General features: G+C 36.8%; 2 protein-coding genes across 2 annotated transcripts in view; one reads left to right on the top strand and one right to left on the bottom strand.

The window, feature by feature from the left end:
- Positions 1–14,550, bottom strand: part of LOC308196561 (uncharacterized protein C11orf91 homolog) — a gene marked incomplete at its 5' end in the record, with an annotated part of 111,870 nt that extends 97,320 nt beyond the window's left edge. Inside the window, one exon of the mRNA XM_080595697.1 lies at positions 14,481–14,550. Coding sequence (XP_080451823.1) covers positions 14,481–14,550 — 70 coding nt within the window. The remainder of the gene's footprint in view (positions 1–14,480) is intronic.
- A 1,114-nt stretch (positions 14,551–15,664) lies between these two features.
- The window catches only part of SPON1 (spondin 1), a 330,516-nt gene continuing 330,165 nt past the window's right edge, over positions 15,665–16,015 (top strand). Inside the window, exon 1 of the mRNA XM_080592283.1 lies at positions 15,665–15,714. Within this exon, the coding sequence (XP_080448409.1) occupies positions 15,680–15,714 (35 nt within the window). The 5' untranslated portion in view covers positions 15,665–15,679. The remainder of the gene's footprint in view (positions 15,715–16,015) is intronic.

Raw genomic sequence — 16,015 nt, 5'->3', positions numbered from 1 at the left:
TTTCAAGGTTCTTTTTTCTGACTGCATCCTGCTGTGTTATCACTGAGAAGTTATCAGTTACTGCCTGTCATATATTTTAGAAATGTCTTTAATTTTGAGTGTCTAAACTTGTGACTTCATCTATTACCATTAGTTTACAACATGTATTTTATTTTGAGATTTTTATTGTATATCAATATTGTAACAACCTAGGCTCAGATTATTAGCTAGGTAAATCTGTTGACAATTCAAGTTATTTCTCCTGTATTTGAATTTTACTGTCATTCAGATAGAACTATGTTGTGACTATGGGACTTGTAAAAGAATAAATGTTCTGTAAGTAGGCACAGTCCAAGAATGTTGTTTGCTGGAAGTAAAGCTTACGAAAGAAAAGACATCTTGCATTCAGGGAGAGGCTTCTGGGCTGTAGAAAAACTGGAGAATTTTTCACTTGTATGTCTTGATTTCATAGGGACTACAAATGAGATACAGAATGTGTTTTAAATATCCAGCCAAATAATGGATTTGTTCTCATTTCCTCTTCTGAAACCTGCCCAAAAACCCTGGAAAGGGATAAATACATGAAGAATGATGGCTGTATCATATCATGTAATATATGTTATATTTTAAATAGCTTGTTAACAGAGACCACAGAGCCATTTACATCTGGAATAATTTTTAATATTAGCACTATGTTTATGGCAGACACCCTGATCTCCAGTTCTGTGTGAACACTGTTTCTCATCTGTGTAGCTGTGCTGGACTGTGATTCTTTAGGAACAGTTCCCTTGATTTCTTGTTTTTCAGCCCTGGTGTATGACTACTTCTGTCTGAATTTCTTCTGCAGTTGTTTGAGAGAGGAGGCAGAATAAAGCCAAAATAATTGTGACTACCCTGTTCTGTCCACAGCAGTTCTGGTTTGAGAGCCCCCTTGGCTACCAGTGCCACTGCCTAGAAATTTCTTCTTGCAGCTGCTCAGCTTTGGCAGGAATCTGCCAAAATCTCTTTGCTTGGGTGCTGCATGTCTCTTGGGAATAGGGTATACCTAATTCTGTCAGGTAAAAGACTTCCTTGCTAATAATGGGAACACATCTCAGAGCTGACAGTGTTACCTCTCATCCCATCAGACTCACTAATTAAGCTCCACTGTGTCAGATCTGCAGTGGCTGTTAAGTGGATTCTCTAACTCTTATTATCAGTGCTTCTATGACAGCTCAGGCAACTTCAGTAACATCTCTAAAACATCTCATGTTTTTCATCTCTAGGGTATTTCATACTTTCAGCAAAAACTATGAAATTATTAACCAAGTTTTCTTACTGAGATTATAACCAATTTACCAACATTAGTAAATATCTTTTCTGTTTTTGGAACACGTATGAATAGATTTAATAAATGATTTAATAATTTACTCTAAAACCCAATTTAATCTAACTGCTTTTTGAAAAATAAAACTAACACGAGCATCTTAACAGCTAAAGATGGTATTCTTTTACTAAAGCTGAGTTAGTTGAATGATATTTTCTGATGTGAGCCTTTGAATCTCTGAATTTTATAAAAATACCCATGAGATGACATAACAACTTGAACAAATGGAATTTAGGTTGACAATTTGAATTGCTGACTGCTATATTTAGCAGAGCTTTCAAGCTTGCAGTGCCATCCAGAAAGGTCAGCCACTTTTCACAGATTTTATAGTTATAAAACTAGCTGCAATTTTTAATAGTCAAGACATTTTATAAAACTAAAGATATGCTAAAATAGAGATGATCTAAATATAGCAATTTGCTGCATATAAAATGCGTAGCAGGAACTTGGAATGAATATAGTGTGCTCACAGCTCTCTTGCCCTTTACTGTCGTATTTTTACCCGCACATGACTGCCAGTGTTGCTGTTTCCAGCAGAAGCAGGTAACTGTTGTAGGGCTCTTAATATATATTGTGTACATAGTCTTTCTAATTTTTCTTTTTAAACACTTACATCATCTTTAGTCCAGGTCTAGAAGTAAGGGGAGAGGATCCATTCTGCCAAAATCTTTTTTTTTTTTTTTTTAAAAATCTTTTTGATTGAAACCAAACTAAACCAAACACTGGAAGTTTCAGCAGTCCACTGAAATCAAGAGCTTAAGACTAAAATTCTTTCAGTTTTCAGTTTTATAACTCATCAATTCTGATGCTTGAGATAACAGCAATAGGCAGATTTTACATCAGAGAGAAATAATTGGGACTCAAAGGAAAAATTGCATTAAAAGGAACTCTTGCATTGGTTTGTAGCTAGGTTATTTATTTCCGTTTTTTGGCAAATTTGTAGCACATGCAATACAGATCCAGGTATTGGTAAACTGATAATGCGGTCTGGTCAAAGCTTAGAGACCATGAAGTTTTTGCTGTAGAACTTGTGTGTAGACTGTCTGCTGCCCTGTTGTTTGGATCTGAGAAAAAGCAAGTCCTTTGCTGCTGTTCTCAGGTAAACCCATTGATCCTGTAACTGTACTTCCAGAAGTAATTTCTGACCAATCCATGTTGTGCAGCTTCTCCGTGTTTTCATTTTATTCAGGAAACATTTGATTTTTGTCTGCCTAAAATTCTGATAATAGTCATTCTGTCAACCTGTATTATGATCTTTGAGAGTTTCCTTAGAGAGGTCATAAACAAATAAAGTATTCAGGACTAAAACACTACGTTTGGGATTGGAAGAATGCATACAGGCTAGCTTCTGTTATAACCACCATGGGGTAAGGGTAGAACAAGAGTAGCCAAAATCCTAAATTTCGGTTGGAGGGATTATTTCCATGAACAAAAGAAAGAGTGCTGCTGGCTTTCTCCATGTAATTATATATTGCTTCAGCCTTACCAAAGATGCTATTGTCCTCTTCCAGCTGACTTCACGACCTGTCTTCAAAATGCTTTGATGTGGAGATCCAACTCCTACCGCAGTAAATATTTATTCAAAGTGTGGCTATTCCAGTGAAAGATTAGAGAAATCACACTAAAATAGCTAAGTACGATGTGAGAGCCTGTCTCCAGATCTTAAGTGAGGATATTGAACTTGCATCCCAGCTGAATACTGTAGCTCATGGGCTCTTGATCAAAGTCTTACTTCCCCTTGGTTCTGAACAGAACTGTCACTGCAGATCTGAGGAAAGCATCAGACAAATTCATTTTGCCAAAATACCTTTATTTTCAATTAAAAAAAACCACACATGAATTGCAGCAGTGTGCAAGGAGTTGTTTTCAGATACCCAACTGAAGCATATTTTCTGCAAAATAAAAGCGTTAACCAGCAGCTATGATGAGCAAAAGAGGGCATGTGTCTTCTAAACTAGTTCACAGATGGAGCCATGTTACCTTGCTGGCTCGTGGCAGCAGCAACTATCAATTACTGTGCAGATATTTTACTCAGTCTTCACAGAACTTAGCAAACAGGACTATTCCAATTAATAAATAAATAATATGAAAATAAAAAACTTGCTCCAAAAGCAGACCTCACCAAGCACAGCTGATGGTGGCATGACGGAAAAGGTGCTACTCATGATTAGCTATTCTAAAGTGCTTATTCTCCTGCTGTAACACCAGCAGGTTCCTTGATGTGCTAGGGGAAGTTCAAGCACGATAATTTAGGGAAGATTCTGCAGTGTAGTATTGTCTTTTCTGGATTTGGACCAGTAAAAATTTACTACATAATAGGCTGTAAAACTAGTAGGGAATTCTCATTTTGCACATTTATTCAGAACACATTTTTAATCCAGTGTAGTTATCAACTTCAAATCTTACTACAAGAAGTAAGAAATGATTGATGGTGCAAGAAAACACGAAGACTTTCTTTCCAGAAGATGTGTTGTTACACATGTTGGCATGTGTTCTGACACTGAGTGATGAGTTGAAAACATTGTTGGGCATAAAGAAGCAAGGCGGAGTAAAGAGGAAGCCTTTACATTTGCATAATGTAGTACTATAACAGCTAACACTGAGGAGGCCTGTCTTTTCTGACTGAAAAACTGTCATGATGTCGTGACAAGACTAAGTAGAAGTTTAATTATCAAACTTAATTCTAAAACCACAGCTTGTTTTGTCTGTTTCTTTTAGCTCACAAGATTTAAGGGGTCTTATTTAGGCCTGGATCCAAGGTGGACTGTTAAAAATAAGCAGCAAATAGAAAGCACATTTTAAATCTAATGTTCTGTGGCACATTATATCTTCCTTACTGTCTCTCTAATATCAAGCTGTGCATCAGTGAAAACTGGCACTGTTTGGAAGCTGTTCCTGCTTCCACTGGAGCTAAAGACAAATTTCTTTCTTAATGGAAATGAAACTTGATCTTTTCATCGAGTATTTTATTTTCATATTAAGATTGCAGCTTTTTCTGTTCATTCTTCTCTAGCTATCAATTTCACTCTTGGCTCCAAAATTGCATGAGCGAAAGGAACCATATGTTTGAGATTATATTTTAGGAAAACCTTTCTGATTTGTCAAAATGCCTTTGAACTATGTTTCTGGCGTATTCCTTGGTAAATATTTGAAATGAGCTCCTTGTATGCCAATGAATTGAAGGATTTCATTTTATTGTGGAATACATGAATTTTTAAAAATAATTTACGACAAAGCGGCATAGTTAGAGGTTTATTAGGATTTAATTTAACGCTTTAAAAGTAAGCAACAGGAATGGTGCAGTAAAATGCTTTTAATTCAACGTGTAGCTTAGGGTATATCAGCCAGCCTGTGTACCCTTACCTTAAAAATGGATCAGCTCAAATACTGACAGCAGTTTAGTTCTGTAAGCTTGTCTGCTTAGCTTGGTATGACAGTGGTGGGTTTTTGTTTGTTTGGTTTTCTCATTCTTCTCCCAAATTTTAGCAGCCTTGAGGATCTCTGTAGTGTATAGCCTTGCAGAGTACACACATAAAAACAGGATTTTGAGGGGGGCGTACCCAAGCCACAAGAAGGCAAGTTTCTGCAGTAATCCAGAACTATTTGAAGTACATATGGTGTGATGTGTGATTTAAATAAGGAAGAGGATTTTTTTTTTCATCTTCATTCCTTTAAGAAATACTTCGTTTTTGAGAAGCAAAAATCTCTCTTTGCTAAAACAGTAAGGTGTACAGAAATATCTGGTCAGGAAATAGCGCATGTAAATTATGAAAACAGTTGGAGCTGTAGGAATTGTATCCATCTAAAACATAACATCGTGCAGGAGCTATCCCTATCACCTGAGAAATGTCCCACAGAAGTAACATGAGATTTTAACTTGCAGCATGCTCAGTAACTAGGACAGTGATTTAAATACAAAGATTTATACTACAAAATTGTCTGTATATTGCCAGAAAAGCCTCCAACAATTTAAGATGTCTTAGTTTGTGGCAGTAATCCAGGAAACAGGTCTTCAGCTTCGTGAAAGAACTACAAACTTTCATTAGGAAGTACTTAAGCAGTTGCCTGTCATCTTGCCCTTCTCCATCTTTCCTCAAATGCTTGTTTCTTTTAATTACAGCTGGATTGACTGTGTCCTGCATCAAAAGACTAAGCTGTTCCTGAGGCAACAAGGTAGGCTGGGAAATCAATAGTTAGGAAAATGTTTTGGGAGAGAGCTAGAAAATTGATGGAAGAATTTAGGACTGTAATTCATTTGCATAAGATGTACTCATAACTGCAGTTTTGATGATAGTATTTTCCTGCAGTCCCATTGTTTGAATCAGACAAAATCAAAGGTATTATTCCGAATCCATGCAAAACCAGATTTACTAAGCAGGAATTGACTTTTTTCCTAGAGACAAGCATAATAACATTCTAAACATTAAAATAGTTTTCCTTTCTCAATTTTAGAATTGGATGGTTGGCATACTTTCAAAGGCTAGATTTGCCATAATCATTGGTCCGGCTTGCCTACACATAAATTGCCCTTACTGTGGCCTGTTTCTTAATGTGTTTCTGCACAGGCTCGAATTCTGGAAAACACTGGAGTTTTGAAATACTGGAGAAAGATCCAAGACTCTCACAGGATTCTCTGAACTAATTACATCCACTTAGTTCCTTGCTGCCTTCTGCTAAAATAAAACAAACTGCTACTAGTAATTTCTACCTGTCCCAAGCCAGGCTCTTGCTACAGTGCAGGGCCGAGGGCATTACGTTCAGCAGTGCATTTGGATAGAGCTCAGTCCCTCCCTTCTGCCTGTCTGTTCTTCCCAGCCAGTCACAGCTACTATAAACCTCTCCAACTCCTCTAGGTCCTGAATACAGTATGTCACTGAGAAGAGGCAGTGGAATTCAAAGCAATCAGCTTAGGTAGCATCCAAAACCACATTCCTGATTTAAGTACTGCTTACAAGCGTATATCCCTTTCCTGCCTCAAAGCAGAGTTTTTGCCAGTAATTATTGTTTTACAGTGGAAAGCAAACAGTATCTTCCTTCCTCTTCAAACTGTAAAATACTACCACTTACCCTGAAGACAGTAAGATCTTTCTTTTTGGTCCAGTATTTCTTCTACAGGTTATTTTGCTTAGAAAGCTGTAGGCTGAATTCAGATTATAAGGGAGGACACAAAAGTGTGCAAATGTATGTTTTAGAGAAAGCTAGGAATAAACAGCTTGTCTAGCAAAGCAAATAAGCATGTTTTTCACATTTACAGTTTCAGGAAAGGATATGGTTATGGAGAAATATATTACAAATTTATTTCCCGAACAGAACATGAGAAAGAAAAAGGCTTCATTAAAAAGTAGCAACTAGTAAGAGATACCTGTTCTTAAAAACAGTCTACAAACATACCTATCACTTGTTTTTGTGAATGCTAAGAACAAATAGTTCAAACTCAGGTAGCTCAGGCAGTTGGAATAATTGCCTGAATTTTTAAGTGCATTTATAATCTTCAATAAATTCCCAAAGCCTTTGAGATTTTCCCAACACTGGGAAAAAACACTGTTCCAAATTAGAGCTTCTAAGAAAATGGTATGCTGCCAGGACTTCACACAGGAAAATAACTAGCCCCGGAATTGAAACAGATCTTTTTTTAAACAGGCCTAAAAATCTGAACAAACTGTGCTCATTCACTTTGTGAAGACCCACCCTTATGACCCAAGCAGGCTCTGCCAGCCATATGCTGATTGATATTATGCAAGTGCTGTATGTGCTCTCATTTGATGGCTTGAATGCCTTCAGCTGTGTTTAAGATTTATCTGACGCTGAAAATAGAGAGCAAATTTGTCTTCTGCTGGCAGAAGTGCTGCAGTTGCTTTTGAAACAACATTAATCCTGAGGAGAGACTACCCAGCTGAGAGCATTTATAAAGCTATCTTTCAAAGATATGCCTTTAGTTATGAGAGAGGTTGAAGACTGAGACCTACAGAATCTTTAGCATGCAATGCCTTGAGACAAGAGCAGGTGAGATGACATGTAAGAGAGTTTGAATGTTAAGAGAGAAAGACATGTACCCTTGTAAGAGTTAAGTTTTCTAGCCAGAATGGAAAGAAGAGTAGCTGTTCAACTGAAAATGAAGCAAGTCTGTTTTTTCATTCACTACATATACTTCCCATATATTAAATGTTCAGAATTCTTCATTTCAAAGGCAGAATATGAATCATGCTGAACTACTGTTCTACAGCTTTTCTGAATGCCGTAGATGTTAAACACAATGAGTGGAAGGGAGAGAATGTGCTCAGTCCAGAAGGGTGTAAGACAAACCTCATACTCATATGGCAAGTGGAATCCTCAGCAAGTGAAGTGCTTTGCAGCAGGAAAACTTAACTAACATTGAGCTCCGAGCTGTATAATGAATCTGTAAATGGTATCTAGATCAAACAGTTTAAAATGAACTTGCACATCTCATTATACTTATGTAACTCATCCTGTATGTAGTATAGTAGTATTTGTAGAAGCTGTCTGATGGCATTCATTAAGAAATGCAGATTTTATGAAGTACTCAAAATACTCTTTTTGTTTATGTTTTTTTTTTTTCTTTTTTCTTCCAGCTCCCTTCTAGTTCCTAAAGTTAGCTTTTCACATATAGGCCATAAGATGTTTTTTTGCTATCTTGATTCTGTAATCAGTCATTTTTAATTATCATTGACTGGAAAGAAAAGAATGAAAACACAGTTTAAAATCCTTAACAGATTATTCAAAGATGAAGCACACTTCAACACACTTGAATGAAATTGGATTTGAAGAACATTGGCACATTTTCCCAGAAGTTTTTGGGGCACATTTGAATTTTGAGAGATGCCTAATATTAAGAGAAAGAGAGATCAGAAGCATATGAGAATAATCTCCCTGTATGCAATATGAAAGTCATTAGTAATATTGAACTTTATTAGCTTACCTCAATAGAATCACATTTTAAGCAGTCGTCTTTGCCAGGCTGTCCCCAAAACACTTTATATTTTTTGTCTGTTTCCTAGGTGATACTCCCTCCTAATCTTGCCTACAAAGCTATCACCTACAATATGAATTTGGAGTCTTGTAACTGTTTACTGTCATTCCTCATGCAGATACTATTAAGAATGCTATTTATGGTTTAGCTTTGATTATCTAGCATGTGAAAAGTCTCAGCTAAACTGCAGAAAACTACTTTTCTCACAGGGAGTTACACCAATGTAAATGACAGAGCTTCTCATTTAGAAGTAAGCTTGTACAGAAGAAGCTTTGATGAAATTTGCAAAGCATATAAACTGCTAATAATCAACAAATAATTAACAACATCCTCCCCTTTGTGCAAAGTGGGAGACATTTCCTTTAACACTGCTGTGGCAGCTTCCTGTTTCAGTGGAACAGTTAAAGGAAAAATCTACATAGTTACTTATCTTAATACTGCCTGGCTATGCAAGAAAACTCTCTCTTATAATATAAACATGTTTGAATTTGAGAATATCAGTACTTATTTTAAATGCAATTTTAAGTTCTGTTTTTATACTTCTTTTTTCAGTTTTTGGTTATTTTCAGTTAGTTTGCTTTGAAATTACAGTTGACAAGAAAGATGCAGCAAAGCTCAAATAAGCAGGAGGTGATTTTATATCTTGGTGCATTCAGGGCAAGTCAAAAAAAAAAAAAAAAGCGGAATAGATGCAGCTTACTTCCAAGCAAAAATAATAAAGTGTTAGGAAATTTTGTTCCCTCTAAATCTGATTGTGTAATCCTGCAGAGATTCAGCTGTATGCTGGCCTTGACAAACATATCATCCAAACTTCCATAGACTAATGCTGAAATGAAATGTTTTAGGTTGACTTTTTTTCAAATAAATTGCAGTAGGTAGCTAATGGCAGCTATGAGCCCCCCATGGTCATGAGATAGTTCCCTACAGTGGAACAGGGTATGTCTGAAATGCGTTACTCCTTGTGCTTTCCACTGGCATATTGACTCCTACGTGTTTGTTTAAAAACAGCGTGTATTAGAATAGCTTCACAGAAATTGTGACTAGTATTATTAGTAATGTCAGAAAAAGAAGGGTAAAAGTATACAGAGTTGACACTTCCAGTATACTGTAAACCCTGCAAATAGTCATAAGTTGCTGAAGTCCTAGTATTAGAGAAAAACAATAAGAAAGATATAAGAATACAGTTACGAGTTGTAAACAAAACAAAAAAAACCTCCCAACTAAACACATATTCGGAGATTATATATGAATCCAAAATGAGTAAGAGTCATGCTCTGATCTCTGTTTACAACAGTGATGTTGAAGAACAGCACCGATGGGTCGTGAAGTGTAACCTGTCAGTGTTATCTCTGCCACTGAAGTCATCAGGCTTCCTAGGAAGTAGAAATCTCCGAAGTCAGGTAGGAGATAACAAATAAACATGATTTTTCCTCTGCTGCGTCTCCTTCATAACAAGTAACTTCATAAGTGCCAAAAGTAGGGAGCTGTTTTCCTTTCTGTGCATGTTTTCTGTCTGTTTATATGCTTCACCTGAAGTTTTTTCTCTGGTTGTGGCATAAGTTGTATTTCCTGGAAATACTCTACAGTTTAACAAAGCACATGTATACTCCGAAGCTTTTTTCTCAGTGGGATACGTAATGTGATTACATAAAGATCTCTCTCCTCTTCCCATCTGTTTAGTGTCACAAAACATGTGGGAACATAATATCTTTGAGGCCATATCCCTCTGTCAAATTTTGTTAAAACTGAGTAATGTGTTCCAAAGCTATTGGAAGAGATAAACAGCATGAAGTTATAATCCTCACTTCCTTAGGATTGGGGGGTGGGGGAGGATGTCAAGGTAATGTTCCATATCTCTCAGAAAAACAATTTAACATCATTATAAAATTTCATTGGTCAGTTTATGGTATCTGAATTACATTATCACTGGTTTTGTGTTGCCGGGCTTTCATTTAGAAGGAATAATGTAATATTTGCTACTTGGACTTCATAAGCTGTGTTTTTCAGATGCTGTTGGTAATGCACTGTACTGCTCTTGTCACATTATTGGAATCAGGGGAAAAAAAGGAAACTTCAAACAAAACATTGATTAATACTGAACACTAGTGTTACTATGCTGGTCTGTGATGGTTAACTGGAGATGCCACCATAAGCAGTGAATATTTTTAGAAATGATTCTACTTTGGAAATGGATTTTTTCACATGGCACCATGCATTCATATCCTCACTGAGTGACTGATACTGAAAACTGAACTTAAAAAATACTGTTATATTCCTAAATAAGCAGCACAGCAACTTCATTTTGCATTTACAGTCAAGGTGGATTCTCTCATACTTACATGTTAACATAAATAAGCTGAATTTTTTTTAGAACTGGAAGGAGAAGAAGGACAATAAGCAAGGGATAGAGGTTGCTTAGAGTTTGCTAGGTAAACAAGAGCCTGTATACACACTAGAATTGCCTCTAATTGTAAGCCTGAACAGAACCTGGTTTACTAAAATGCTAGGTAAGCCAAGAATAAAACAACATGTTTTTTAATCCATCAGCAGTTTGTAAGAATAACCTCCTCAGGGTTTTGCTTTGAAGGAGGGAAAAGGACACGCGCGGGTTCACCTGATATGCAGTGTTAAGCATTTGGTCATACATAGTGTAAGAAGAGTTTCTGTTCCAAAAGGCTCTTGGAAATATCTCCCGGAGTTGCACTTATTTTCAGATATGTGTCCGTGATGTGGAACTGAACTGTTCTTCCATGCTATGTCATTCATTCATCTTACATTCAGGCTGATACTATTTACTGCTTGGGGCCCAGTTCTGCAAACATTTCTCATCTAATGTAGCATTTCTGGTTTCAGTGGGACTATGCACGTGATGGCTAGTGTTGCCAGAAATTTGTCTCTGGGGCAGGTGAACACTGCTTCTAATTAAGGTTGAAAACTGCTTATTGAGGAAAAAAAACATTGCTTGGGGCTGTTCACCCCCATCTCCCCCCGATACCCCCGATAAAATATTATACCTGACAATGCAGTCAGTGAGGGGAATCACTCAGAATAGATTCAAAATATGAATTTTCTCTATTAATTGTTTTTGAAAGTCTCTTTAGTAATAATAAATTTTGTTTTGAAACTGAAATTTATAAATATCTTGCCCATTAAGAAATTTTCACACCATGCAAATGAGTTAGCTACTGGGAAAATGAATACATGATGACCGTGAGCTAGCACCGTGCCCTTATGGCCAAGAGGGCCGATGGCATCCTGGGGTGTATTAGAAGGGCTGTGGTTAGTAGGTCAAGAGAGGTTCTCCTCCCCTTCTACTCTGCCCTGGTGAGCCTACGTCTAGAATATTGCATCCAGTTCTGGGCCCCTCAATTCAAGAAGGACACGGAACTGCTTGAGAGAGTCCAGCGCAGAGGCACAAGGATGGTTAAGGGAGTGCAGCATCTCTCTTACGAGGAAAGGCTGAGGGAGCTGGGTCTCTTTGTTCTGGAGAAGAGGAGACTGTGGGGTGACCTTATTAACATTTATAAATATGTAAAGGGAGAGTGTCAGGAGGATGGAGCCAGGTTCTTCTTGGTGACACCCAATGATAGTACAAGGGGCAATGGGTGTGAGCTGGAACATAGGAGGTTCTGCTTAAATATGAGACAAAACGTTTTTACGGTGAGGGTAACAGAGCACTGGAACAGGCTGCTCAGGGGGGTTGTGGAGTTTCCTTTTCTGGAGACTTTCAAAACCTGCCTGGATGTGTTCCCGCGTGACATGATTTAGGCGTTCCTGCTCCGGCAGGGGATTGAACTAGATGATCTTTCAAGGTCCCTTCCAATCTCTAATATTCTGTAATTCTGTGAAGATAGTTTAAGAAATGCCATCAGTATTCCATTAAATACATTTTCCAGCTTTCACAATATTGGTTTAATTTGGTGTAGTTTGGTGACGCTGTGTCTCAGTACTACTAACTTCGTGGTGATAATATCTGTTTTCCATCAAAATACTACAGTCTCTTTCTTATTATTGCTTTGTAATTCAGCCTTTGAATAACTTCCCTTTTCTGTCCTTGTTCAAGCTACCACAAAGGGGTTCACAAAACTAAATGAGGTGCTTGATAAAGTCACACATTAGATTGTTACTCACTGAGTTGCACACAGTAGAGGTTTCTTTTTGACCATGAACTCTAAGTGATGCATAGCTGCTTTGCGATGTTAATGGGTTATCCAACTTTGCTTTACATTGCTGGAAATGATCCATTGCTCTCTTGCAGGGGTGGAAATGTTTTGCCAGATACAATTTTCCTATTTTTACTAAGGAAATAACAATTGCTTTTTAACAATGCAAATGAAGATCATCAGCATAATGACAGTCCTCTCAATATTTGACAAATTACATGTGTTTGACTTTTTACAATTATAATGAAAGTGTTAGTAGAGCTAATAACACTAAACAATAGTCCTCTCCATATTTCCATCCAAAAAAAAAACCTATCGAAACCTCAAGTATTTCACAGATTTTCCTCGTGGATCTTACATTTCCTAAACATAATAATTAAGAAAGGGGAAAAAAGAAAATAAAAGAAAAAATATGTCTTTCATTGTATGCCTTTGTATGCCTTTGCCTCTTTCATTGTGTGAGTTCTGTGAAAGATGGCTAAATGGTCTTGGCAGTTCTTTTTGAAACTTTAATTTTGTGAACTACTGTGGCTCAGTATCAGCCATCAGATATATAAAAGTTCAGTTTTAGAAAAGACTTCATTGTAAGGTGTTTCTCCTTCAAAGAACACACTGGAAGCATATAGTGAGTTTTAAAACTGATTGCTACGTGTTCACAGGATCTCTGGACTGAGGACTGATGACCTGTACATTTTAGTTTATCATATTTCATGTACTTAAGGGACAAATCATTTCCAATAGCCAAGCTGTCCTCCGTGTAATTAAAGAATGAATTCTTGATGAATATTAAAAAATGAAAACCTAAAACCTCACGCTAAAGTCACAGTTACTGAACATTGTATCTAAGAAAATAGTGGTACTTCAGCCATTGATACAAATTTACTGGTATTTCTATTTAAAAATTAAAAGTGTGCTAGTCCTTTTTTGGAGGATTATCTGGGGTTTGTGCTTTCCTACATTAGCTGCTTATATGTGCATGGAAATATTCTCAGTGACTTAAAACACTTTTGGTATAATAAACCCTTTTCTTCTTCATGTGACTGCACTGTTTCTCTTAACCATTTTATTTTTAGGACAGTTCAAGCATAAGTATAGTGTTGCGTTTTGTAATAGCTAATGCTAGTTGTTATTCTGGCTCTTCTGTTTATTTTGTGACTTCCAGAACAGAACTCCCAGTTTGTAGGAGCTTTTGCTCAAAAACCTTTCAGTCTTTGCTACAGGGCATATAAAATTTTTCTAGGTGGTCACAGATTTTGTTTTAACTTCGTTTTTGTACTTGGCTGTTCTTTGGAACATATTCTCAAACTTTGCCTTACTTTTTTGAGTTCTCTGCCCTTAACAAAACTTCATGATGATCCCACGGGATTTTTAAACCCAAGAACAAGTGGACTTTTTGCTGGTACTTTTAAATTGTATTGCCTCCAGTGAGTTTGCCTCTTATAGTATTGGCATATACTCTAGTGAGGATAATTTACCTCTGCATGTTCTTTTTCTTTCTTATTTATCATCTGCAGTCTCTGACTTCTCTAATCACTAATCAGAGTTTTCACAGGTTTTGTTAATGTCTAGGCTTTTATACAACTGTTGAATGTAAATAAGTGGTCAGCCTTTATTGTTATTTTTATTGTTATTTTTATTGTTTTTATTTTTTATTTTTTGCTACAATAGTGTTCAGTTGCCCCAGTGAGTGATTTATCTGAGTGTGTGTTGACAGTTTCTCTTTTGTTTGTACCTGGGAACAATTGGAAATCGATTGCATTTCTTGAACCTATTGGAGAGTAACATGGAGTGTCTCGTCTGTAATGGTTGCTCCATGTGCTCCTTTTGTTAGAGTCTGCCTTGGAAATATTGTAGGGCCTTCCATCGCAGATGTCTTTTATTTTTAATTTACTTTTTAATTATTATCATTTAAGGTATTTTAGATCTTGTCTTGTCTTACCTGAGGATCCATAATAAGTCATTCAGTATCATTAATTTTTCTTACCTTTCCTTTTCATCATACTCAATAGAGTACGATGTGGTGTGGTAGTGGGGTGCTCTTCATCATACTCCATTCAGAACCCCCCACTGCACCACAGCCCCCCAAAAGCAAACCTAAAACATCTATTCTTTGTCTCTTCAACAGAGAGCTCATTTGCTCAAGATTGTGAGACTGACTGACTGCTTAATCTGAGATTAGTCACTAATATGAGATTAGTCAGTTTTTGCTTTATGTTTTATTGGAAAATATCTTATTCAACAACTTGTTGCTACAAGAGCTAGTAGTCTTCAGATTTCATCAGTGCAGTCTTAGTTAATTCATGCACTGGAAAATAGCTAGGCAACCTCTTCAGCACAACAGCTGCATCTGAATCAGTTGTTACCAGAAACTGGGTACCAACAAAAAGGTAATCTCTGTTGCAGTTGTAAAGAGAAGCCCCATTGAAATCTCCTGCAGCCGTTTTCCACAAACAAAAGTTGCAAAGTTTCTCTCCACCGGCACCTTTGGCTTGTCCTTTCATTCCCTCAGAGTTTTATAATAATAATAATTTTTTAATCTACTGGCATGATGGAGAGAGATCTATTTAAAGTGGTTATACATATTTGGCTTTGTTCTGACTCTGGTTCCATCAGGCTGTTCACTACAGAAAGTTTGACAGCTTTACTCACTCTGTGTGAAAACGAGTGAAAGGCCCGTTCCTTGGTGTTATAGAAAGGGGTAAAGAGGTAGAGCGTGTGTGCATTTGTGTAAATTTGTGGTGGAGAGCGGGGAGGAGGAAGAGTTAGAAATGAAAAAGATGCTTCTAACTTCTGTGTTCGTTTTAAATAACGTGAGAAAAAATCCTCATGTGATCTACCTTTTCTGAACAGCTTTTCGTAATACTGAAATGTGATGGATGTTGATGGATTGATCAGAATGTACTGTTTCGGGAAGTGCAGAGTAAAGGGTCCATAATGTGTGTTAAACTGCAAAAGCTAATAAATTGTTTCTTGTGTGTTTGCTGCTAGGACACAAGACTTTTGCTTCTTGCTTTAAATGGAAAAACAAACAAGCGGACAGCTTCTCTATTGTAAATGGTTGGCGTTTAGGGAAGGATGTAGCTTTAGAATTGTAGTGATGGCTATGATTGCATTGTAGAGAGGAAGATTTAGTGTGTTTAGCTCACTGTTTAGCGGGAACATGAAACCTTGTCTGAGTGAAAAATGTTGATGGTTTTATCGATAGTGCTCAGTAAACGGTAAAGTATATGCTGCCATCCATTATGTATGTTGTAAAATCATGTGTTGCCTTAATTAGCTGAAAGTTGTTGTACACTTGCTGGTATTTCACTTTCTCAAGAGTGTTTCATATAACTTTTAGTTTTTCAATTATTTCCCTTAGATGTTTGTGGCAGTTGAGAGAATTTTAAAATGATTCATTATTTTCATATTTTTTTGTGACTAGGTTAAATATTGATTTTTGTATTGTAACTCAGAACCAAAATTGCCAAGGGAATATTATACAAAGATAGTCTTTCAAAACAATTTATCATACATACA

The sequence above is a fragment of the Anser brachyrhynchus genome (assembly GCF_964034855.1).
Source record: "Anser brachyrhynchus genome assembly, chromosome: 5".
NCBI lineage: Eukaryota > Metazoa > Chordata > Aves > Anseriformes > Anatidae > Anser > Anser brachyrhynchus.
The sequence above is the reverse complement of the archived record's forward strand: the minus strand, read 5'-3'. Positions and strand labels throughout refer to the sequence as shown.